Source organism: Neolamprologus multifasciatus, chromosome 23, assembly GCF_963576455.1.
Source record: "Neolamprologus multifasciatus chromosome 23, fNeoMul1.2, whole genome shotgun sequence".
Lineage (NCBI taxonomy): Eukaryota > Metazoa > Chordata > Actinopteri > Cichliformes > Cichlidae > Neolamprologus > Neolamprologus multifasciatus.
The window spans coordinates 30,420,329-30,444,785 of NC_140460.1; the positions used below are offsets into that span (position 1 = coordinate 30,420,329).

Here is a 24,457-nt window from a genome sequence, read left to right on the forward strand (position 1 = left end):
ACGAGGCGAACAGAGAGCTAGCTCACATGATTAAAAGGTAAGCACTGTTTATTTTCGAACCGTGCATATTGTTTAAAGCCTAAATTATCTGTTCGCTAAGTTGAACGTATCGCAGTGTAAATTCACTCAGTAGAAAAAAAGGCGGCTAGCGTCCGTCTCAGTGCGTTAAAGCAAGAGACTTTTGTAAGAACTCCAAGTTGATGTTTAGCGTACTGTGAGCGACTAAAGCAAGAGACTTTTCTAAGAACTCCAAGTTGATGTTTAGCGTACTGTGAGCGACTAAAGCAAGAGACTTTTCTAAGAACTCCAAGTTGATGTTTAGCGCCCCGTAAGAACATCTCAGTGCGTTAAAGCAGGAGACGTTTGTTACAGATTAGTAGAATCGGTGTTTCATCCGTCTTAGTTATTAGGAAAAAGTGGCGGTGATCCGTCCTCATGCGTTAAAGCAGGAAACATGTGTTACTATTAGTTAGAAAGCGGGGTTTAAGGCCTCGTCGCCAGCTGAGGGCTGTGTGTGTCACGGGTTTGGTTACCCCACCTAGTCTCGGACGCGGGGCTAGGACCTGTGAGGGCAGGAGATCCAGGGTGGTGACCTGGGGATTCGTGGCTCCTTAAATAACTAAGTCGGGGAGAGGTCCCTGTCACAGTCTGAAGTATACATAAAAGCAGGATCGGTTGCTTTCGCCGGTTAGATTCCGAGCTGAGTTGAACAGTGCCTGATGCAGAAGGAGGACGGTGTAGTGTGTGTGAAAGCGCCGTTAGAGTCGGCGTCTCGTCTGAAGTACGGGAGTCAATTAAAGTAACAAAAAGAATTTGTGTCTAAAAGTGTGTGTTTGTGGTGTGTAGAAATTGCGGCAGGAGGCCGTGTCGCGAATTGTTGCAAACTGTGAAGTCAATTGGGGGGTTTAATTTGGTTTTATTTTTTATGGGGAAGAGAAACTGCGGTATCCAGTCTGTGACGCAGTTTGAATAATTCGTGAGGCAAATGTGGCGCGATCTGAAGATCGTGAGCCTAATTGTCCTAGTTAGGTTGAGGTGTATAAGAGCGGACGGCACCCGCTCTTTGTTCTGATTAGGGCGTTGTCCTGAATCAGCAGAAGTGTCTCGCAGAAAGTTGGGACTGCAAGAAGTATGAAGTGTTTTTGAGCCAGCCTCGAGCAGTGTTGCCAACTTAGCGACTTTGTCGCTATATTTAGTACGGAGCCCCGCAGGGGACATGGGAGAAAAAAAAAATTAAGACGGACTTTTGCGAGATCTCGCAAAACTTTTGCGAGATCTCGCAAAACAAACTCGGGATCTCGCAAAACTTTTGCGAGATCTCGCAAAACAAACTCGGGATCTCGCAAAACTTTTGCGAGATCTCGCAAAACAAACTCGGGATCTCGCAAAACTTTTGCAAGATCTCGCAAAACAAACTCGGGGAAAAAAAAAAAAAAAAAAACTCGGGATCTCGCAAAAGTCCATACACCTCCAAATCAGCACTGATGCGGTGCAGCGTTTAAAGGGCTGCCCTAGAGTTGTGAGGGGCGATCTTGGAACTGAAAATGGCCATGTTAGAGGCTTTCAGCGTTTCCTTGTGCCCGTGGCTCCTAACGACACCCTTGAGAGTTACTTGGAGGGAGCAAGTACCGCCAATCAAAGGATTGAATACTGGTGGCGTTTTCTTCGCAGCCAGTGTCTGGAGTTCTGGTTATCCTTATTTGCAGACATCAGAGACAACGGGTACTTTGATGGTGGGTTTCTGGACAAAAACCTCCTTCAGTTTTGTTGCATGGGACTCATCCAGGTGAGTTAATAAAATATGTTTTGTTGCGTGTATGGATGCATGCGTGTGTGAGTGAGAGATAAAAGAAACTGAGGAAGTGATAGAGAGGTAATACACGAAGTACTGTGAGAGATGAGACCTGTGCCAGGTTTAGGAAATGGAGAGACTTGCAGGAAGAAAGAGACAAGACAGGGAGAAGCGGTTGAGAGGAGCAGGGAGTAAATGAAATAAAAAATTGTGTAAATACTATAATTTAGGCTTAAGCAATCGGCCGCCTTAAGGAAGAGCTCAACAACCAAGACTACAGTAACATCCAGTGTTGGAGAGTAACGGAATACATGTACCGCTGTTACGTATTTAAAATACAAAATATGAGTAACTGTATTCCGTTACAGTTACCGTTTAAAAAGGTGGTATTTAGAATACAGTTACTTTGTTGAAATAAATGGATTACACAGTGGTACTTTCCTGTTTCATATTGTGGCGGGTCAGGACTGTTTGGGTTTTGTTTGACAGCTACGTTCTGTTGCTCCAGGCGGCAGCGTTACGGTTGCCATGGTTACAGGGTGACGCTCTCTCTCTCTCTGTGTTTCCTGGGTGAGAGAGGCCTTTTTGTTGTTGTTGTGCTAAGCTAATAGGCAGAATGCTACAGGCATAGCTCTAAAGAATGTAGCATCATAGGCAGTGTAGTCCGTGCTGCAGGGAAAATGGACTGCCATACCCCTGATGTGTCTGTGAGCGAGGGAGGGAGAAAAAAAAGTACGAGCTGTCATGGAGCAGAAACGGGAGCTGGAAGCATGTAAATATAATAATAACCACTGCAGCCAAGAAGAGTGCCTGACGAGCCCAGCTGTAAGTAAGCTAATAAGACTCGACTGTACACCGTGTTCGTGTTTTCCTCCAAAAACAATAAGTTCCGTTGGAGCAGCCTTTCAACGCCTCTCTCTCGCAAGCAAAGTTGACCCAGACAACAAAGTAAAGCTATTTTTTGGCTACGACCCGACACAGAACCCACCGTATTAGCCAGAGGTCCCTTTATTATGGTTCGGAGCCACGGACCTTCAGTAACAGTAATAAATCACAGCAATAGTACATTCACGTAGTTGTAAACAGCATGATAATATATTAAGTAATCCAAAGTATTCAGAATATGTTACTCTCATTGAGTAACGTAGCGGAATACGTTACAGAATACATTTCGGGTCATGTATTCTGTAATGGAATACATTTTAAAAGTAACCTTCCCAACACTGGTAACATCTATGTTGAAGATGTTGACATGGCATATGAAAATTTCTTATCTATAATATTAACTATTTACAATTTGGAATTATTTAGATTGGAATATCCAAATAACTTACAAATACAAAATACAATGATCAGTGACATAAAACAAATTGATTATTATGAGGGGAGTAGATGAGACAAGCAGGTAGTAATAAGACTAACAGTACTAATGTAAGATATCACAGCATAACAGTAACCGTAGTTAGTGTGTGAAACACTTGTACAGATGACATTAGGTAAAGTACATGATTACAAAAATTCGCATGATTGTTTAAAAATAATAAATTGCATAAATATAAGAAACCTTCCTCTCAGTGAGTGAGTTGTCTCATCGTGATCTGCGTATATGTATATACGTACATGCGATCACATTTCTTAAATTTCTGTATTCTTTTTAACAGGATGAGCTGGATGACACTGCACAGGTTTGGAATACACACTCCATCAGGCCATCAACAAACATCAATATCCCCAGTGGTCGACCTAATGTAATGTATACATTACCTGAGCTCTACGGGACAAGAGACTTCCTTTGCCCCACTGAAGAAGAAGATGTTGAAATGTGTAAAACTGAGTGTGTTTTTCGACTGACCAAACCATGTGACCCCGATGTATATGAACTGTGCAATATCATCATGACTGAGTCCCATCTGACTCCACCAACAGACCCATATCAGGCTGTGAACTTGTACATGCATTTAAGAGAGAACATCATGGCATTAGTGTAAATTGCATACACTGCAGCAGAGAACATTTCTCAAAATTGACCTGTGCTATATGTGAGAAAGTTAACTTCTGGATATTAAACAGACTGTAAACTGTAAGCTTTCTAGTACACAGTCATTTATGAGAATATCTTATATAGAAATATTTATTGTTGTGTTCCAGGAGGGTCAGTGAACTAAAGTATAAAGGGGAGTCTCTGCCTGTTAATGATATTCTGAGTGTTCTTTAGCACAAAAACATTGTAATGTTCTGTCAAATGTTATCAAGTTCTATGTCTATGTGTATTACTTCGAATTACTTTAACTGTCTATTTGGCTTGATACATGGATCAAAACATAAGACACGTCTTAATTTAATGTGTTAGGAGTTTTAATATACAGTGTTTACTCAGATAATGGTGGTTTATGTTGAGTATTTTGTAATAACTTTTAAATGGTGAGTTGGTATTTATTTACACCATCTCTATTTGTTAATGATGGGAATGTTTAGTTGTTTATGTTGGCTAGAATACAGTTTAAAATCGAAGAGATATTCTATTATGCCTTGTTGCTTTATATATATTATAACACCAACTGTCACACTGGCAAGCTACATGAAATGGTACTAAGGGGCATCATAATCTGAGGGGGGGCACCTTGGCATTTTTCTAAACTCAAGTTTCTCTGTCTAAAAATATAATTATTTCATGTCATTTTTGCTATTTTTTTTAACTATTTATTCTGATTCCAGACGAGCTTTAGTTTTTTAATGTTGGTTAAACAAAACTGAAAAAATAAAGAACTAAATCGAGACCTTTTGAACTCTTAGAATTTCTAATAGATATAAACATTCTTTTTTGGTCACTGAATTTATCTGAAGCTTATTTTATCAGCTGAATAACAAATTCTTTGCACCCACCTGTTCTGTTGATGAACAGCAATTTCATTCGAATGCTATTTTTGCAAAACTCACCACTTCTGAAAGGATGATATGTGTTGTTGAACTACCGGATAAATAAACTGAAATCTAATCAATTTCTAATTTTTTTTTTGGACTATGTAGTACAGACAACTAAAAAATTGCAAATGACAAAAGCATATCGACAACATCTGTGTATTGACTGCCTGTGTTCCCAGGCACTTTAATTTCAGAGAAGGGTAGACAGAAGTGCATAATCTGTCAAAAATATAGCAATATTTTATAATTAACCATATATACTATTTGATCTAATTAGAAATCCTGGCCTACAATCTTGTTTATCCAAGAAACTGTTAAATCTGATAATCATTGCTTGGTAATTTGTAATTATATAAGACAGTATAAAGAATTGTGAATCATCTGTATGTCACATTATGGCAAAGTCCTTTCAAAAAAGATAACTTGTGATGGCAATATGCTTTTTAACAAAACAACTAGTAAACATTTCAGAAGCTAATCAAGGGAAAATAGGACTTATTGTTACAAGATGATGTTTATAGGCCACATCAGCTTTAAGAATTTGGAAACAGGATCTTATCATTAACTTTCAATAACTTTTTTCGCAACCATAGTGACATTCTTTACTAATATTAATGGACCTTTCACCCTGAAATCAAATTTACACATTTTTCTGTTCGCTAGCTGTTAATCCACATTGTTTTAGTGTGAGTTGCCCAATTTTAGAGATATTGACTGTACAAGCCTACCCTTCTCGTTTCACATGGTACTTAATGCTTAGTAGCAATGTCTTTATGTAGACCTTATGTAGCTTCATGTAGTTTTTCAACAAGGAAGAGATCTCTACAGCTAATATCTCCCAAAACTAGGCAACTCACGACAAAACAGTCTAGATGGATAAACAGCAAGCCAATGTGTGTCACTGTGGGGTATGCAGGTGTGTTGAGAGAATGTACCCAAAAGCAGACAAGGAGAGAGAGAGGGGACACTGAACTTAAAACAAAAGCGAGCCTTTATTCTGGCTGATGGCAGGAGTAAAAGGAAACAATGACAATGTGTACAGCAGATTTTGATGTGATCTGTCACTCTAACGCTAAACACAAACCTTGTTTTCAACAGAAGTTAAAGATGCGGTCATTTTCAAAGAATTTTAAACAATAAAGAGTCCTTGTGAAATCTGAGCTAACATACAACTAAACCATCAGAAAATTAAATTTGTGACTGCTTATTATACAGCTGAATATATCAAATGCTTCAATGACAAATGAAACAAGACAGAATTTATGAACTCAAGGATAATCATACATATAACAATTACAGCTGTAACCATTAGTACACTCATCAAGTTCAAATGATGTCCATTTCAAAGTAATTGCTGGAAAGGACATTGTCGAACTCTGTGCGAAATTCAGGATAAGAACTGTAAGTGCATGGCACTTCAAGGGTAGCTCCACAGGTGTGAGCAACAGGCCTTCTGTTGAGCCCAGTTTCAGCATTAAAGCACACCAAAATTTTGTCAACACATATCACAGAAGATCCTGTGCAGAAGCGCAGGATTTTTTCAGCTTTGGTTTCATCAGCGTTTTTAACATAACGCTGAAGATGGTTAAAGGTTGTCTGTTCTCCGTGAGACAGCATCAATTTTGTTGTTTCAAATAGCTGCACTAGTCTTTTGCCTGTGGCCTTCTTTGTCTCATACAGAGATAACACACTTTCCTTGTCTGCCAGTTTCAGCTGCAGATGTGCCATGGGTGTGGAGAAGCAATCCATTATATACTTTGGCTCTTGGAGAATGGCCTTATGAGCCATTGTTTCAATGGCAGGCTGCATGTTGTTCTTAGGTGGCAGGAAGTGGGAACCCATCCTTGTAAAAAGGTCAAGCAGGTCCTCTTCATCATTTTCATCCATTGTGCCTTGGAGAGCCTTCTCAACAGCTGATCTCTCAACAGGAGGGAGATAGTTGAGAAACGATGCAATCAGAATGTCTACATCAACTGAGTCCATTCCGTGGATGCAAGCTAAAATGAAAGCCTTTGACAGCCTCACTGGAAAGACACCATGGTCTAGTAAGCCTTTCACCCATATCTGCCCAACTGCTTGCCATTCAGCCTCACTAAAGTCTGGTCTCAGCCTTGGAACTCGTTCATTTTCACCTTCACACTGTTCCAAAAATTGCTCCCAAAATGCAGTGTAAACCTCCCTTGACACCCCAGCATCATCAACAGCATTTTCATTTACAAAGTTCATCTTTAAAGTCTCATTCAGAATGCTACTGTCCATAAATACAGCCAAAAGATCATCAACAACTTTTATCCTGCGAATTGATACATGTAGGGGGCTCTGTGGGTCTCCTGAATTTGATGGGGAAAGTTGGTTGCTTGAATCTAAAGGCAAACCTTGTGCGATGAAATTCAGTCCATGGTCCTGAGTAAAAGACAAAACATGCACATTCCATAAGAAATGCAAATGAATTGTACAGATTACACAATATCAATGTTCTGAAAAAGTTTGAAATTTATTTGTCTAATTTTAGTGGGCTGTACATTCCCAAACCATGGTTGCACTGACAATTTATGTATAACATTCACATTTTGGCCTGATGGATGTCCTCGTATGCCTCACAGAAAATTATACAAGTGTTCTTTACATGTATGAGAAGACTCACTTCTGTGCAAAAAAGGTAGAGAACACAATAGTGACAACAAAAAAATGTCTCACTGCTGTGTTATGTAAATAATTTAATTTCAAGACTAAATTTCCTGTTTAATCTTATCTTAATGTTAAACACTGGAATTGTCTCTCAACTGACAATATCCTTTTAATTCAAATGGACCCACAAACTGCCATATCCTCAGAAAATAGCATGAAATTTTGGCATCTCTACAGTATGTAAAGATAGGTGTTTACGGTTGCCCGAATTGATCCATCTTACCTGTGTAATCTGGGGTGCTTCCTCCTGTATTGACTGCATATGGGGTGTGGGCAAGCCATTAGCTGAAGACAATGGTAGCAGGAAACCATCCATAGGTAATCCATTTGTGTCAGCATTCTGAGAAGGAAGTATTGCATTAACTGACAACAGACACCTTAACCCTTCAAGATTAGAAGACTCTTCTTCAATCTTCTACCTTGGCCTATTCTAAATCATGAATGTTCTTAAAAAGTCTGCAAAATATGTCAATAGGTCTTAAGAAATAGAAAAAAGATACACCTCTTTATTTTCAGCCTACATGTCTCACTTACAAGAGTAAAAAGACATATTACAGTGGAATTCCACAGGTTTTTATCAGATCTTGATGTACTTCTTACTACTTAAAATGTTGTATTATTGCTGCAACAAAATCAAGTTTTAAACAAACAAGAGATGAATTCTGATTAATAGAAATTGAGCAAGTGTTTCACAGTACTGTAGGTTATTTCTTTTAAGATCCAAAAGAATAATATTACAGAAAATAACATACATGCTTAAATTTTGTCCAAGCAGGAATGCATGATCAGCTTTTTTAAAATCAGAACTATGCAAGTTATTGAATTTGATTATTAATAAATTTCCATATTTTGTAACACTTACATAAACCATATCAACCACAACTGTCCATGGTCTTACCTGTCTGAGATCCTCACTGTTGACATAATTCAGGGTTATCACGACTGTGTCATCACCATCTGCTCTGACAAGATCCTCTTCAGGATTCCATAGAACCGTATCCACTTCGTCTGTGTCTGGAAAACGAAATTCCAAATCTTCTGGAAGTTTCTCCGGGACTCTAGTTTGAAGGATTTGTTAGGAACTATACTGGTCAGATCAATAATTTCAGAGCAGTGGTCAGGGAAATCATGATCACTTGAGTCAGTCTGCTGCTGCTGTCCCACAACAGTGTTTTTAATGTCTGTTGGGGTTGAATGCCTATGATGTGATTTTCCTGGACTTTGTGTTGTCACTGCCTCGCAGAGTGATTTCAGTTTTTTTGGATTGTGTCCCATCTGGAAATTGTGAATCTGTGAACCAGAAAACAAACACAAGAAACAAACGAAAATAACTCAATTATTTTTTCAGCAGCCAGTCATTTAGTACATGTTAATAAATACAAAGCTGTAAGTCTTTCACAGATGTATTAAATGTACCTTACCACACAAGTCAACAACAAATTCCTTGAATAATTTCATCCTACAGAAGTGCAAATATTCGTAGATGTACATAAAGCACTTGAATAAGACAACTCTTTATTGCCGTTGCACAGTCATACCTAGTACAATAGTACAACAAAATTAGAACATGTCGCATGTTACCACCAAGCACTAATAAACACAACAAAATACAGTAACTTTAAAGTGATCATTATTTGTAATAATAACTTTCTTATTTTAACAAACCTGTTTGCCAGTGTCACTGTCAGATGAATCCCCATGGTCAAGTAGATCTGGGACAAAATCATCTGTCTCACTGTCAAATCCAAATAATGTCACCGGTGAATCTTCTTCAGTTATGCTGACAGAAAAATCCTCTTCAGATGAGGACTGAACTGTTGATGGTGTTTCATCTTTTGTGCAAATGTAAAATCTCATGAGCTTCAATTTGGTTTGTTCATAAAGTTTGCCAACAGTGTCATCTAAAGCAATCGGATTTCTTTTAAAATCACAGACATCAGTGACAAAGTCTTCAACTCTCCCTTTTGGCGAGTACCCATCTGGAAAAAACAGGTCCTTTCCCATTTCCAAAATCTTAGCTACAGTTGTAGTTTTTTCCACAGTTGCATGTCTTGTTCCTCCACCATTTCTGGTTCTCACTTGACGGTATTCATTACTGCTTAAATGAAGCCATCCGATTTCTATTTTTCTGCAGGTCTTCTCTCCTGCAGTATTTCTCTGTCTTGCCATCCCTTCACCTTGCTTGTGGAACACACCTGATGAACCACACAGCACTCCTTTGGTTTTTGATCTTACTTTCCGTGCCGCAATTTTATCTCTTAGGTTCTGCAGAAGAGTCTCTTTATCTGTGCTGTACTTAGTTTGTTGACAGAAGGACTGGACAGCTACTCTGTCACCATATGTCCTTATGTATTTTGCCATTTGTACATCAGTCATGACGGACAGCACTGCCTTATCCACCTGCAGACATAAAACATTAGAGAAATGCTATTAATATACTTTTATTCTAGGAAGCCACACTAGCACACATGGAATACTAACTGTATTAGAAATAGAGTTCTTAATCACTGTTCATGATCATTATCAAAAGTTACTCTGACAACTTGTGTCTTATTACCTTACTGTTGCTCTGTTAGTATTAGTATAGTAATAGTAGTAGATATTTATATACTACGTTACTAAAAAATATTTTGCTAGTAAGGTATAAGTAAGGTAAGTTCCACCAAGTATTTTGTGCTATGGTGTCCATGTTACCATGGTAATGGCACAGCCAGATAACAACATCCAAATTCATGGGCTGCAACCTCTTTTTCTTTTAACTTTATTTATCACATTGTCCAAATTCATGGGCTGCATCCTCCTGAGGACGCTTTTGTAGACCGATTACGTCACAGCGATGCGCCGAAGGCTATCCAAAATCCGTACTAGTTTTTTTTTTATTTGCACAGAAATGTACAACAATTATGGCAATCTCTACAAAGATTCTATTTTAAATTCGTAGACTCCTCCGAATGCAGCGGACAAATGCGTCCTCCTTTTCACCAAATTTTTTTTTTAACTATTAAACTTTATTAAGAAACAGTATACAGAACATGTATACAACCAGAACAAAATTAACATATACCAGGGGGTGTAATACAAAGAATTACATACATTCACTTTTCACCGAATTTGAAGGATGGGTCGGGGGTGTGCTTCGTGGCCCACCATATCCCAGAATTCAAAGTGCGGCCCAGCCAAACTCAGTTTCCGGTAATGGCAGCCGCTAATAAGTTTTAAAATGACTGTTATTAATCTTTCTGGGTCACAAAATGAACTTTTAACATATTTCAGGCGAGAACGTGGGTGTGTAAACTTGAAATATCTGCTCGGTTTATCAAGATATATACATATTTGCAAGTGCTTCGACGTTTTCGTTGATGTCTGTTACCCACCAGCTCGATAGCCAGCCTAGAGCTCAACGGTCACTAAAGCTGCCGAGAACGGCACAACTCCCGGCACATCATTTTCAGCTCACCTCGGACTTTTGCTACTCAGGCTAAACATAATATATAAAACACTTAGACAACCTAAAAATGTTAATGTTTGGCTTTTTTCAGTGTTTTATTTGTTCGTGAGTAAACCGGTTTGGCTGAGATTAAAGTTATTAGATTAAATTAGATAAAATAAAACTTTATTAATCCCCTGGGTGGGTTCCTCCTTGGTTTTTACACCGATTATGCTGGGCTCACACTGTGCGATTTTTGGCCCATTTTGAGCCGATTTTTGAGTCGTGCGACTGTTTTTGCGATGGCCCGATTTTGGCCTTCGTCGTGCATCGTATAGTATACCTGGGGTAACGAGAAGCGATTAACACCTCACGACCAGCTCCCGATCATCAATCGCTTGGTCGTGCCTGTTTGTAGCAATTTAGCAAAGTTGATGGCGGTGGTGTGCGTGTCTGTGTGAGTGAAAGACAGAGAGGGAGAGCAAGCGACAGAATTTCTGTTATAACCTTCATTTTATGGACGCACAGTGTGAGCACTCGGGTCGCATCAGAGCATCGGGTCGTATAGTGTGAGACCCTGCATCGTGACCTACGAACTTCTAACCCCTGCGAGTCAATGTACAGTTTGAGCAGGAGCTGAATCGCGCGACTGTAAAAATCGCACAGTGTGAGCCCAGCATTAGATAGAAAGGAGCAGACGGACGAGTTTAATAAACTCCACCAACGCAGTGGTGACGCTAATCAGAAGGCTAGACCGTCCAATTTCCCCAGCCGTTTACTTCCGGCCTACTTCTGAGGACCCGCCCCACGTAGACCACGAAGCCCGAGTCCTCGGGAGGATGCAGCCCATGAATTTGGACACGATTTGAAATTTCAAAACATATGTGCACTTAACAGTTATGTTTAATGAACCTGAACATATTTACAAGAATTAACATTAAAGGCCTGCATATACGACCTAGGTTTTTCAACAAGTTTCTCGCCTTTTGAACCGCAGTGTTTAATGCTTTGTTGTTTATACGTACTTTGTCTTGTTGCATGTGCATGATGTCGTCGTGTGGGACCTCTCTTGACCGCAAGAAATGTTCTAAATCCTCCTCCATGTCTGCACCTACGGGGGCTCCGTACGCACCCTTCAACTGAAACGCTAGATCCCGTTTTGCGAGATCCCGAGTTTGGTTTTTTTTTTTTTTTTTTTTTTTTTCCCCGAGTTTGTTTTGCGAGATCTCGCAAAAGTTTTGCGAGATCCCGAGTTTGTTTTGCGAGATCTCGAAAAAGTTTTGCGAGATCCCGAGTTTGTTTTGCGAGATCTCGCAAAAGTTTTGCGAGATCCCGAGTTAGTTTTGCGAGATCTCGCAAAAGTTTTGCGAGATCTCGCAAAAGTCCGTCTTAATTTTTTTTTCTCCCATGTCCCCTGCGGGGCTCCGTAATTTAGCGAGTTTTCAGACCCCCTAGCGATTTTTTTTAGAAAAAAAAGTCGCTAAAAAAAAAAAGACGTGAAAGACATTACAAAAATACGGAGCCCCGCAGGGGACATGGGAGAAAAAAAAATTAAGACGGACTTTTGCGAGATCTCGCAAAACTTTTGCGAGATCTCGCAAAACTAACTCGGGATCTCGCAAAACTTTTGCGAGATCTCGCAAAACTAACTCGGGATCTCGCAAAACTTTTGCGAGATCTCGCAAAACTAACTCGGGATCTCGCAAAACTTTTGCGAGATCTCGCAAAACAAACTCGGGAAAAAAAAAAAAAAAAAAAAAAAACCAAACTCGGGATCTCGCAAAACGGGATCTAGCGTTTCAGTTGAAGGGTGCGTACGGAGCCCCCGTAGGTGCAGACATGGAGGAGGATTTAGAACATTTCTTGCGGTCAAGAGAGGTCCCACACGACGACATCATGCACATGCAACAAGACAAAGTACGTATAAACAACAAAGCATTAAACACTGCGGTTCAAAAGGCGAGAAACTTGTTGAAAAACCTAGGTCGTATATGCAGGCCTTTAATGTTAATTCTTGTAAATATGTTCAGGTTCATTAAACATAACTGTTAAGTGCACATATGTTTTGAAATTTCAAATCGTGTCCAAATTCATGGGCTGCATCCTCCCGAGGACTCGGGCTTCGTGGTCTACGTGGGGCGGGTCCTCAGAAGTAGGCCGGAAGTAAACGGCTGGGGAAATTGGACGGTCTAGCCTTCTGATTAGCGTCACCACTGCGTTGGTGGAGTTTATTAAACTCGTCCGTCTGCTCCTTTCTATCTAATGCTGGGCTCACACTGTGCGATTTTTACAGTCGCGCGATTCAGCTCCTGCTCAAACTGTACATTGACTCGCAGGGGTTAGAAGTTCGTAGGTCACGATGCAGGGTCTCACACTATACGACCCGATGCTCTGATGCGACCCGAGTGCTCACACTGTGCGTCCATAAAATGAAGGTTATAACAGAAATTCTGTCGCTTGCTCTCCCTCTCTGTCTTTCACTCACACAGACACGCACACCACCGCCATCAACTTTGCTAAATTGCTACAAACAGGCACGACCAAGCGATTGATGATCGGGAGCTGGTCGTGAGGTGTTAATCGCTTCTCGTTACCCCAGGTATACTATACGATGCACGACGAAGGCCAAAATCGGGCCATCGCAAAAACAGTCGCACGACTCAAAAATCGGCTCAAAATGGGCCAAAAATCGCACAGTGTGAGCCCAGCATAATCGGTGTAAAAACCAAGGAGGAACCCACCCAGGGGATTAATAAAGTTTTATTTTATCTAATTTAATCTAATAACTTTAATCTCAGCCAAACCGGTTTACTCACGAACAAATAAAACACTGAAAAAAGCCAAACATTAACATTTTTAGGTTGTCTAAGTGTTTTATATATTATGTTTAGCCTGAGTAGCAAAAGTCCGAGGTGAGCTGAAAATGATGTGCCGGGAGTTGTGCCGTTCTCGGCAGCTTTAGTGACCGTTGAGCTCTAGGCTGGCTATCGAGCTGGTGGGTAACAGACATCAACGAAAACGTCGAAGCACTTGCAAATATGTATATATCTTGATAAACCGAGCAGATATTTCAAGTTTACACACCCACGTTCTCGCCTGAAATATGTTAAAAGTTCATTTTGTGACCCAGAAAGATTAATAACAGTCATTTTAAAACTTATTAGCGGCTGCCATTACCGGAAACTGAGTTTGGCTGGGCCGCACTTTGAATTCTGGGATATGGTGGGCCACGAAGCACACCCCCGACCCATCCTTCAAATTCGGTGAAAAGTGAATGTATGTAATTCTTTGTATTACACCCCCTGGTATATGTTAATTTTGTTCTGGTTGTATACATGTTCTGTATACTGTTTCTTAATAAAGTTTAATAGTTAAAAAAAAATTTGGTGAAAAGGAGGACGCATTTGTCCGCTGCATTCGGAGGAGTCTACGAATTTAAAATAGAATCTTTGTAGAGATTGCCATAATTGTTGTACATTTCTGTGCAAATAAAAAAAAAACTAGTACGGATTTTGGATAGCCTTCGGCGCATCGCTGTGACGTAATCGGTCTACAAAAGCGTCCTCAGGAGGATGCAGCCCATGAATTTGGACAATGTGATAAATAAAGTTAAAAGAAAAAGAGGTTGCAGCCCATGAATTTGGATGTTGTTATCTGGCTGTGCCATTACCATGGTAACATGGACACCATAGCACAAAATACTTGGTGGAACTTACCTTACTTATACCTTACTAGCAAAATATTTTTTAGTAACGTAGTATATAAATATCTACTACTATTACTATACTAATACTAACAGAGCAACAGTAAGGTAATAAGACACAAGTTGTCAGAGTAACTTTTGATAATGATCATGAACAGTGATTAAGAACTCTATTTCTAATACAGTTAGTATTCCATGTGTGCTAGTGTGGCTTCCTAGAATAAAAGTATATTAATAGCATTTCTCTAATGTTTTATGTCTGCAGGTGGATAAGGCAGTGCTGTCCGTCATGACTGATGTACAAATGGCAAAATACATAAGGACATATGGTGACAGAGTAGCTGTCCAGTCCTTCTGTCAACAAACTAAGTACAGCACAGATAAAGAGACTCTTCTGCAGAACCTAAGAGATAAAATTGCGGCACGGAAAGTAAGATCAAAAACCAAAGGAGTGCTGTGTGGTTCATCAGGTGTGTTCCACAAGCAAGGTGAAGGGATGGCAAGACAGAGAAATACTGCAGGAGAGAAGACCTGCAGAAAAATAGAAATCGGATGGCTTCATTTAAGCAGTAATGAATACCGTCAAGTGAGAACCAGAAATGGTGGAGGAACAAGACATGCAACTGTGGAAAAAACTACAACTGTAGCTAAGATTTTGGAAATGGGAAAGGACCTGTTTTTTCCAGATGGGTACTCGCCAAAAGGGAGAGTTGAAGACTTTGTCACTGATGTCTGTGATTTTAAAAGAAATCCGATTGCTTTAGATGACACTGTTGGCAAACTTTATGAACAAACCAAATTGAAGCTCATGAGATTTTACATTTGCACAAAAGATGAAACACCATCAACAGTTCAGTCCTCATCTGAAGAGGATTTTTCTGTCAGCATAACTGAAGAAGATTCACCGGTGACATTACTTGGATTTGACAGTGAGACAGATGATTTTGTCCCAGATCTACTTGACCATGGGGATTCATCTGACAGTGACACTGGCAAACAGGTTTGTTAAAATAAGAAAGTTATTATTACAAATAATGATCACTTTAAAGTTACTGTATTTTGTTGTGTTTATTAGTGCTTGGTGGTAACATGCGACATGTTCTAATTTTGTTGTACTATTGTACTAGGTATGACTGTGCAACGGCAATAAAGAGTTGTCTTATTCAAGTGCTTTATGTACATCTACGAATATTTGCACTTCTGTAGGATGAAATTATTCAAGGAATTTGTTGTTGACTTGTGTGGTAAGGTACATTTAATACATCTGTGAAAGACTTACAGCTTTGTATTTATTAACATGTACTAAATGACTGGCTGCTGAAAAAATAATTGAGTTATTTTCGTTTGTTTCTTGTGTTTGTTTTCTGGTTCACAGATTCACAATTTCCAGATGGGACACAATCCAAAAAAACTGAAATCACTCTGCGAGGCAGTGACAACACAAAGTCCAGGAAAATCACATCATAGGCATTCAACCCCAACAGACATTAAAAACACTGTTGTGGGACAGCAGCAGCAGACTGACTCAAGTGATCATGATTTCCCTGACCACTGCTCTGAAATTATTGATCTGACCAGTATAGTTCCTAACAAATCCTTCAAACTAGAGTCCCGGGAGAAACTTCCAGAAGATTTGGAATTTCGTTTTCCAGACACAGACGAAGTGGATACGGTTCTATGGAATCCTGAAGAGGATCTTGTCAGAGCAGATGGTGATGACACAGTCGTGATAACCCTGAATTATGTCAACAGTGAGGATCTCAGACAGGTAAGACCATGGACAGTTGTGGTTGATATGGTTTATGTAAGTGTTACAAAATATGGAAATTTATTAATAATCAAATTCAATAACTTGCATAGTTCTGATTTTAAAAAAGCTGATCATGCATTCCTGCTTGGACAAAATTTAAGCATGTATGTTATTTTCTGTAATATTATTCTTTTGGATCTTAAAAGAAATAACCTACAGTACTGTGAAACACTTGCTCAATTTCTATTAATCAGAATTCATCTCTTGTTTGTTTAAAACTTGATTTTGTTGCAGCAATAATACAACATTTTAAGTAGTAAGAAGTACATCAAGATCTGATAAAAACCTGTGGAATTCCACTGTAATATGTCTTTTTACTCTTGTAAGTGAGACATGTAGGCTGAAAATAAAGAGGTGTATCTTTTTTCTATTTCTTAAGACCTATTGACATATTTTGCAGACTTTTTAAGAACATTCATGATTTAGAATAGGCCAAGGTAGAAGATTGAAGAAGAGTCTTCTAATCTTGAAGGGTTAAGGTGTCTGTTGTCAGTTAATGCAATACTTCCTTCTCAGAATGCTGACACAAATGGATTACCTATGGATGGTTTCCTGCTACCATTGTCTTCAGCTAATGGCTTGCCCACACCCCATATGCAGTCAATACAGGAGGAAGCACCCCAGATTACACAGGTAAGATGGATCAATTCGGGCAACCGTAAACACCTATCTTTACATACTGTAGAGATGCCAAAATTTCATGCTATTTTCTGAGGATATGGCAGTTTGTGGGTCCATTTGAATTAAAAGGATATTGTCAGTTGAGAGACAATTCCAGTGTTTAACATTAAGATAAGATTAAACAGGAAATTTAGTCTTGAAATTAAATTATTTACATAACACAGCAGTGAGACATTGTTTTGGTGTCACTATTGTGTTCTCTACCTTTTTTGCACAGAAGTGAGTCTTCTCATACATGTAAAGAACACTTGTATAATTTTCTGTGAGGCATACGAGGACATCCATCAGGCCAAAATGTGAATGTTATACATAAATTGTCAGTGCAACCATGGTTTGGGAATGTACAGCCCACTAAAATTAGACAAATAAATTTCAAACTTTTTCAGAACATTGATATTGTGTAATCTGTACAATTCATTTGCATTTCTTATGGAATGTGCATGTTTTGTCTTTTACTCAGGACCATGGACTGAATTTCATCGCACAAGGTTTGCCTTTAGATTCAAGCAACCAACTTTCCCCATCAAATTCAGGAGACCCACAGAGCCCCCTACATGTATCAATTCGCAGGATAAAAGTTGTTGATGATCTTTTGGCTGTATTTATGGACAGTAGCATTCTGAATGAGACTTTAAAGATGAACTTTGTAAATGAAAATGCTGTTGATGATGCTGGGGTGTCAAGGGAGGTTTACACTGCATTTTGGGAGCAATTTTTGGAACAGTGTGAAGGTGAAAATGAACGAGTTCCAAGGCTGAGACCAGACTTTAGTGAGGCTGAATGGCAAGCAGTTGGGCAGATATGGGTGAAAGGCTTACTAGACCATGGTGTCTTTCCAGTGAGGCTGTCAAAGGCTTTCATTTTAGCTTGCATCCACGGAATGGACTCAGTTGATGTAGACATTCTGATTGCATCGTTTCTCAACTATCTCCCTCCTGTTGAGAGATCAGCTGTTGAGAAGGCTCTCCAAGGCACAATGGATGAAAATGATGAAGAGGACCTGCTTGACCTTTTTACAAGGATGGGTTCCCACTTCCTGCCACCTAAGAACAACATGCAGCCTGCCATTGAAACAATGGCTCATAAGGCCATTCTCCAAGAGCCAAAGTATATAATGGATTGCTTCTCCACACCCATGGCACATCTGCAGCTGAAACTGGCAGACAAGGAAAGTGTGTTATCTCTGTATGAGACAAAGAAGGCCACAGGCAAAAGACTAGTGCAGCTATTTGAAACAACAAAATTGATGCTGTCTCACGGAGAACAGACAACCTTTAACCATCTTCAGCGTTATGTTAAAAACGCTGATGAAACCAAAGCTGAAAAAATCCTGCGCTTCTGCACAGGATCTTCTGTGATATGTGTTGACAAAATTTTGGTGTGCTTTAATGCTGAAACTGGGCTCAACAGAAGGCCTGTTGCTCACACCTGTGGAGCTACCCTTGAAGTGCCATGCACTTACAGTTCTTATCCTGAATTTCGCACAGAGTTCGACAATGTCCTTTCCAGCAATTACTTTGAAATGGACATCATTTGAACTTGATGAGTGTACTAATGGTTACAGCTGTAATTGTTATATGTATGATTATCCTTGAGTTCATAAATTCTGTCTTGTTTCATTTGTCATTGAAGCATTTGATATATTCAGCTGTATAATAAGCAGTCACAAATTTAATTTTCTGATGGTTTAGTTGTATGTTAGCTCAGATTTCACAAGGACTCTTTATTGTTTAAAATTCTTTGAAAATGACCGCATCTTTAACTTCTGTTGAAAACAAGGTTTGTGTTTAGCGTTAGAGGGACAGATCACATCAAAATCTGCTGTACACATTGTCATTGTTTCCTTTTACTCCTGCCATCAGCCAGAATAAAGGCTCGCTTTTGTTTTAAGTTCAGTGTCCTCTCTCTCCCCTTGTCTGCTTTTGGGTACATTCTCTCAACACACCTGCATACCCCACAGTGACACACATTGGCTTGCTGTTTATCCATCTAGACTGTTTTGTCGTGAGTTGCCTAGTTTTGGGAGATATTAGCTGTAGAAATCTCTTCCTTGTTGAAAAACTACATGAAGCTACATAAGGTCTACATAAAGACATTGCTACTAAGCATTAAGTACCATGTGAAACGAGAAGGGTAGGCTTGTACAGTCAATATCTCTAAAATTGGGCAACTCACACTAAAACAATGTGGATTAACAGCTAGCGAACAGAAAAATGTGTAAATTTGATTTCAGGGTGAAAGGTCCATTAATATTAGTAAAGAATGTCACTATGGTTGCGAAAAAAGTTATTGAAAGTTAATGATAAGATCCTGTTTCCAAATTCTTAAAGCTGATGTGGCCTATAAACATCATCTTGTAACAATAAGTCCTATTTTCCCTTGATTAGCTTCTGAAATGTTTACTAGTTGTTTTGTTAAAAAGCATATTGCCATCACAAGTTATCTTTTTTGAAAGGACTTTGCCATAATGTGACATACAGATGATTCACAATTCTTTATACTGTCTTATATAATTACAAATTACCAAGCAATGATTATCAGATTTAACAGTTTCTTGGATAAACAAGATTGTAGGCCAGGATTTCTAATTAGATCAAATAGTATATATGGTTAATTATAAAATATTGCTATATTTTTGACAGATTATGCACTTCTGTCTACCCTTCTCTGAAATTAAAGTGCCTGGGAACACAGGCAGTCAATACACAGATGTTGTCGATATGCTTTTGTCATTTGCAATTTTTTAGTTGTCTGTACTACATAGTCCAAAAAAAAAATTAGAAATTGATTAGATTTCAGTTTATTTATCCGGTAGTTCAACAACACATATCATCCTTTCAGAAGTGGTGAGTTTTGCAAAAATAGCATTCGAATGAAATTGCTGTTCATCAACAGAACAGGTGGGTGCAAAGAATTTGTTATTCAGCTGATAAAATAAGCTTCAGATAAATTCAGTGACCAAAAAAGAATGTTTATATCTATTAGAAATTCTAAGAGTTCAAAAGGTCTCGATTTAGTTCTTTATTTTTTCAGTTTTGTTTAACCAACATTAAAAAACTAAAGCTCGTCTGGAATCAGAATAAATAGTTAAAAAAAAATAGCAAAAATGACATGAAATAATTATATTTTTAGACAGAGAAACTTGAGTTTAGAAAAATGCCAAGGTGCCCCCCCTCAGATTATGATGCCCCTTAGTACCATTTCATGTAGCTTGCCAGTGTGACAGTTGGTGTTATAATATATGTAAAGCAACAAGGCATAATAGAATATCTCTTCGATTTTAAACTGTATTCTAGCCAACATAAACAACTAAACATTCCCATCATTAACAAATAGAGATGGTGTAAATAAATACCAACTCACCATTTAAAAGTTATTACAAAATACTCAACATAAACCACCATTATCTGAGTAAACACTGTACATTAAAACTCCTAACACATTAAATTAAGACGTGTCTTATGTTTTGATCCATGTATCAAGCCAAATAGACAGTTAAAGTAATTTGAAGTAATACACATAGACATAGAACTTGATAACATTTGACAGAACATTACAATGTTTTTGTGCTAAAGAACACTCAGAATATCATTAACAGGCAGAGACTCCCCTTTATACTTTAGTTCACTGACCCTCCTGGAACACAACAATAAATATTTCTATATAAGATATTCTCATAAATGACTGTGTACTAGAAAGCTTACAGTTTACAGTCTGTTTAATATCCAGAAGTTAGCTTTCTCACATATAGCACAGGTCAATTTTGAGAAATGTTCTCTGCTGCAGTGTATGCAATTTACACTAATGCCATGATGTTCTCTCTTAAATGCATGTACAAGTTCACAGCCTGATATGGGTCTGTTGGTGGAGTCAGATGGGACTCAGTCATGATGATATAGCACAGTTCATATACATCGGGGTCACATGGTTTGGTCAGTCGAAAAACACACTCAGTTTTACACATTTCAACATCTTCTTCTTCAGTGGGGCAAAGGAAGTCTCTTGTCCCGTAGAGCTCAGGTAATGTATACATTACATTAGGTCGACCACTGGGGATATTGATGTTTGTTGATGGCCTGATGGAGTGTGTATTCCAAACCTGTGCAGTGTCATCCAGCTCATCCTGTTAAAAAGAATACAGAAATTTAAGAAATGTGATCGCATGTACGTATATACATATACGCAGATCACAATGAGACAACTCACTCACTGAGAGGAAGGTTTCTTATATTTATGCAATTTATTATTTTTAAACAATCATGCGAATTTTTGTAATCATGTACTTTACCTAATGTCATCTGTACAAGTGTTTCACACACTAACTACGGTTACTGTTATGCTGTGATATCTTACATTAGTACTGTTAGTCTTATTACTACCTGCTTGTCTCATCTACTCCCCTCATAATAATCAATTTGTTTTATGTCACTGATCATTGTATTTTGTATTTGTAAGTTATTTGGATATTCCAATCGAAATAATTCCAAATTGTAAATAGTTAATATTATAGATAAGAAATTTTCATATGCCATGTCAACATCTTCAACATAGATGTTACCAGTGTTGGGAAGGTTACTTTTAAAATGTATTCCATTACAGAATACATGACCCGAAATGTATTCTGTAACGTATTCCGCTACGTTACTCAATGAGAGTAACATAGTCTGAATACTTTGGATTACTTAATATATTATCATGCTGTTTACAACTACGTGAATGTACTATTGCTGTGTGATTTATTACTGTTACTGAAGGTCCGTGGCTCCGAACCATAATAAAGGGACCTCTGGCTAATACGGTGGGTTCTGTGTCGGGTCGTAGCCAAAAAATAGCTTTACTTTGTTGTCTGGGTCAACTTTGCTTGCGAGAGAGAGGCGTTGAAAGGCTGCTCCAACGGAACTTATTGTTTTTGGAGGAAAACACGAACACGGAGTACAGTCTAGTCTTAATAGCTTACTTACAACTGGGCTCGTCAGGCACTCTTCTTGGCTGCAGTGGTTTTTATTATATTTACATGCTTCCAGCTCCCGTTTTTGCTCGATGACAGCTCGTACTTTTTTTTCTCCCTCCCTCGCTCACAGACACATCAGGGGTATGGCAGTCCATTTTCCCTGCAGCACGGACTACACTGCCTATGATGCTACATTCTTTAGAGCTATACCTGTAGCATTCTGCCTGTTAGCTTAGCACAACAACAACAAAAAGGCCTCTCTCACCCAGGAAACACAGAGAGAGAGAGAGCGTCACCCTGTAACCATGGCAACCGTAACGCTGCCGCCTGGAACAACAGAACGTAGCTGTCAAACAAAACCCAAACAGTCCTGACCCGCCACAGTATGAAACAGGGAAGTACCGCCGTGTAATCCATTTATTTCAACAAAGTAACTGTATTCTAAATACCACCTTTTTAAACGGTAACTGTAACGGAATACAGTTACTCATATTTTGTATTTTAAATACGTAACGGCGGTAGATGTATTCCGTTACTCCCCAACACTGGATGTTACTGTAGTCTTGGTTGTTGAGCTCTTCCTTAAGGCGGCCGATTGCTTAAGCCTAAATTATAGTATTTACACAATTTTTTATTTCATTTACTCCCTGCTCCTCTCAACCGCTTCTCCCTGTCTTGTCTCTTTCTTCCTGCAAGTCTCTCCATTTCCTAAACCTGGCACAGGTCTCATCTCTCACAGTACTTCGTGTATTACCTCTCTATCACTTCCTCAGTTTCTTTTATCTCTCACTCACACACGCATGCATCCATACACGCAACAAAACATATTTTATTAACTCACCTGGATGAGTCCCATGCAACAAAACTGAAGGAGGTTTTTGTCCAGAAACCCACCATCAAAGTACCCGTTGTCTCTGATGTCTGCAAATAAGGATAACCAGAACTCCAGACACTGGCTGCGAAGAAAACGCCACCAGTATTCAATCCTTTGATTGGCGGTACTTGCTCCCTCCAAGTAACTCTCAAGGGTGTCGTTAGGAGCCACGGGCACAAGGAAACGCTGAAAGCCTCTAACATGGCCATTTTCAGTTCCAAGATCGCCCCTCACAACTCTAGGGCAGCCCTTTAAACGCTGCACCGCTTCTATGTAATACCCCCCGATCACTTTCGGATTACTATTTGTTGTGTACGCATTAAGCCAGATTATTTTTCTAGAGAAACCGTCAATACTACCATTGATACAGATGCCATATGGCTTCAGTTTGTCGTAGGAGTCCATGTGCCAGATGAAATTCGGCCCTTTTGAAAAATAGTTCCTTCGCCTGAAACGTCTTGCTTGCCTCAGTGCGACGCCTCGGGGATCCAGCTCCTTCAAAACCAAGCGCACATCCTCTTTCCTCACGCGTAGTCCATGTTCCCTGCATTTAGCGTACATCCATCGGTATCCGTGAAGCTGCCCAGAGTACTGCAATTGGTTGTCTATAAATTCAACCAAGACGGCCAGGTCAGAGTACGCTTTGTGGCGAGTGTGTCCCCTTGCGCTAAGAACTCTCTTCAGATGTCTTTCGCTTATATGAAAACTGTGTCTACTGCAAAGCACAGTTTTAATGTCTTTATAGTTTAGTCCAAGCTCAAAGTAAAAATCTATGAATCGCTCAAATGGGTGTGTGTCCTCCATCGCTGTGGTTGTTTCTAAAGTTTCAGTGCTGATTTGGAGGTGTATGGACTTTTGCGAGATCCCGAGTTTTTTTTTTTTTTTTTTTTCCCGAGTTTGTTTTGCGAGATCTCGCAAAAGTTTTGCGAGATCCCGAGTTAGTTTTGCGAGATCTCGCAAAAGTTTTGCGAGATCCCGAGTTTGTTTTGCGAGATCTCGCAAAAGTTTTGCGAGATCTCGCAAAAGTCCGTCTTAATTTTTTTTTCTCCCATGTCCCCTGCGGGGCTCCGTAGGTTACAATTACATTAGCATGACCAATTATGCAAATTATGTGATGACGTCATTTAGCGACTTCTTTTTTTTTTTTTTTTTTTTTTTTTTTAGCGACTTCTAGCGACTTTTAGGACAACCAATAGCGATTTTCCTTACTGAGGAGTTGGCAACACTGGCCTCGAGGGGCGGGTTCACAGGTGGAACGAACGAGGAGTAAAATTTGCGTGTGTGTGAGAGCGAAAGAAAAGGTGGGGGTGAGTGACCAGCCTGTAAGTGTGTGGGTGAATTCTTTGATGACAAATAGGGAGACAAAGTAGATTAGTTGATTTTCTGTGAAATAGTAATAGTCAAGAAGTCGTAGTTATCAAATAGGAGAAAATGAACTAAAGTAAATAAAGCAAATTAAAAGTGGAGTAGCGTTAAAGTAATGATAAATAAATTGATAAAATTAACAGTGACATTTAAAGCTGACCAAGGATGAATGGAGAATTTGATTGCTGACTGTATGAGAGCTGTTGGGGTGAAAGGAAAATGAGGTTGGAGGAGTGAGTTAACA

General features: G+C 39.1%; 3 protein-coding genes and 1 pseudogene across 4 annotated transcripts in view; 2 read left to right on the forward strand and 2 right to left on the reverse strand.

The window, feature by feature from the left end:
• LOC146491946 (uncharacterized) overlaps window positions 1–23,968 on the reverse strand; it is a 99,661-nt gene extending 75,693 nt beyond the window's left edge. The window contains exons 1-2 of one of the 2 annotated variants that reach the window (XR_014872464.1): window positions 22,816–23,968; window positions 20,602–21,146 (exon numbers count right to left, since the gene is read on the reverse strand). Coding sequence is in view for 1 of the 2 variants with exons in the window: in XM_085151921.1 (XP_085008047.1) it covers window positions 20,820–21,146; window positions 22,816–23,652 (1,164 nt within the window). In the remaining variant the exon portion in view is untranslated. Of the gene's footprint in view, window positions 1–19,325; window positions 21,147–22,815 lie in introns of those variants that run through there. The other variant, XM_085151921.1, reaches the window with a different exon arrangement.
• On the forward strand, window positions 27–6,966 carry LOC146491951 (uncharacterized). The gene is made up of 3 exons (XM_085150483.1): window positions 27–37; window positions 1,480–1,786; window positions 3,454–6,966. Exons 1-3 carry the CDS (start codon window positions 27–29, stop codon window positions 3,778–3,780), a joined length of 645 nt encoding a protein of 214 aa, XP_085006609.1. The 3' UTR covers window positions 3,781–6,966.
• LOC146491952 (uncharacterized) lies at window positions 6,041–11,973 on the reverse strand (annotated as a pseudogene).
• LOC146491953 (uncharacterized) lies at window positions 12,628–18,913 on the forward strand. Its single transcript, XM_085152303.1, has 5 exons — window positions 12,628–12,746; window positions 14,798–15,532; window positions 15,908–16,300; window positions 16,859–16,975; window positions 17,484–18,913. The coding sequence occupies exons 1-5, from the start codon at window positions 12,669–12,671 to the stop codon at window positions 18,558–18,560; spliced, it is 2,400 nt and encodes a 799-aa protein (XP_085008429.1). The 5' UTR covers window positions 12,628–12,668; the 3' UTR covers window positions 18,561–18,913.
• Window positions 23,969–24,457: the final 489 nt, after the last annotated feature.

Bases quoted from the DNA above. Each gene is read 5' to 3' on its own strand.
- LOC146491951 (XM_085150483.1), top strand. The intron at 1,787-3,453 runs GTGAGTTAATAA...TCTTTTTAACAG, and splicing joins GTTGCATGGGACTCATCCAG to GATGAGCTGGATGACACTGC.
- LOC146491953 (XM_085152303.1), top strand. From the start codon at position 12,669: ATGGAGGAGGATTTAGAACATTTCTTGCGGTCAAGAGAGGTCCCACAC. The intron at 12,747-14,797 runs GTACGTATAAAC...TTATGTCTGCAG, and splicing joins TGCACATGCAACAAGACAAA to GTGGATAAGGCAGTGCTGTC. The intron at 16,976-17,483 runs GTAAGATGGATC...TCTTTTACTCAG, and splicing joins AAGCACCCCAGATTACACAG to GACCATGGACTGAATTTCAT.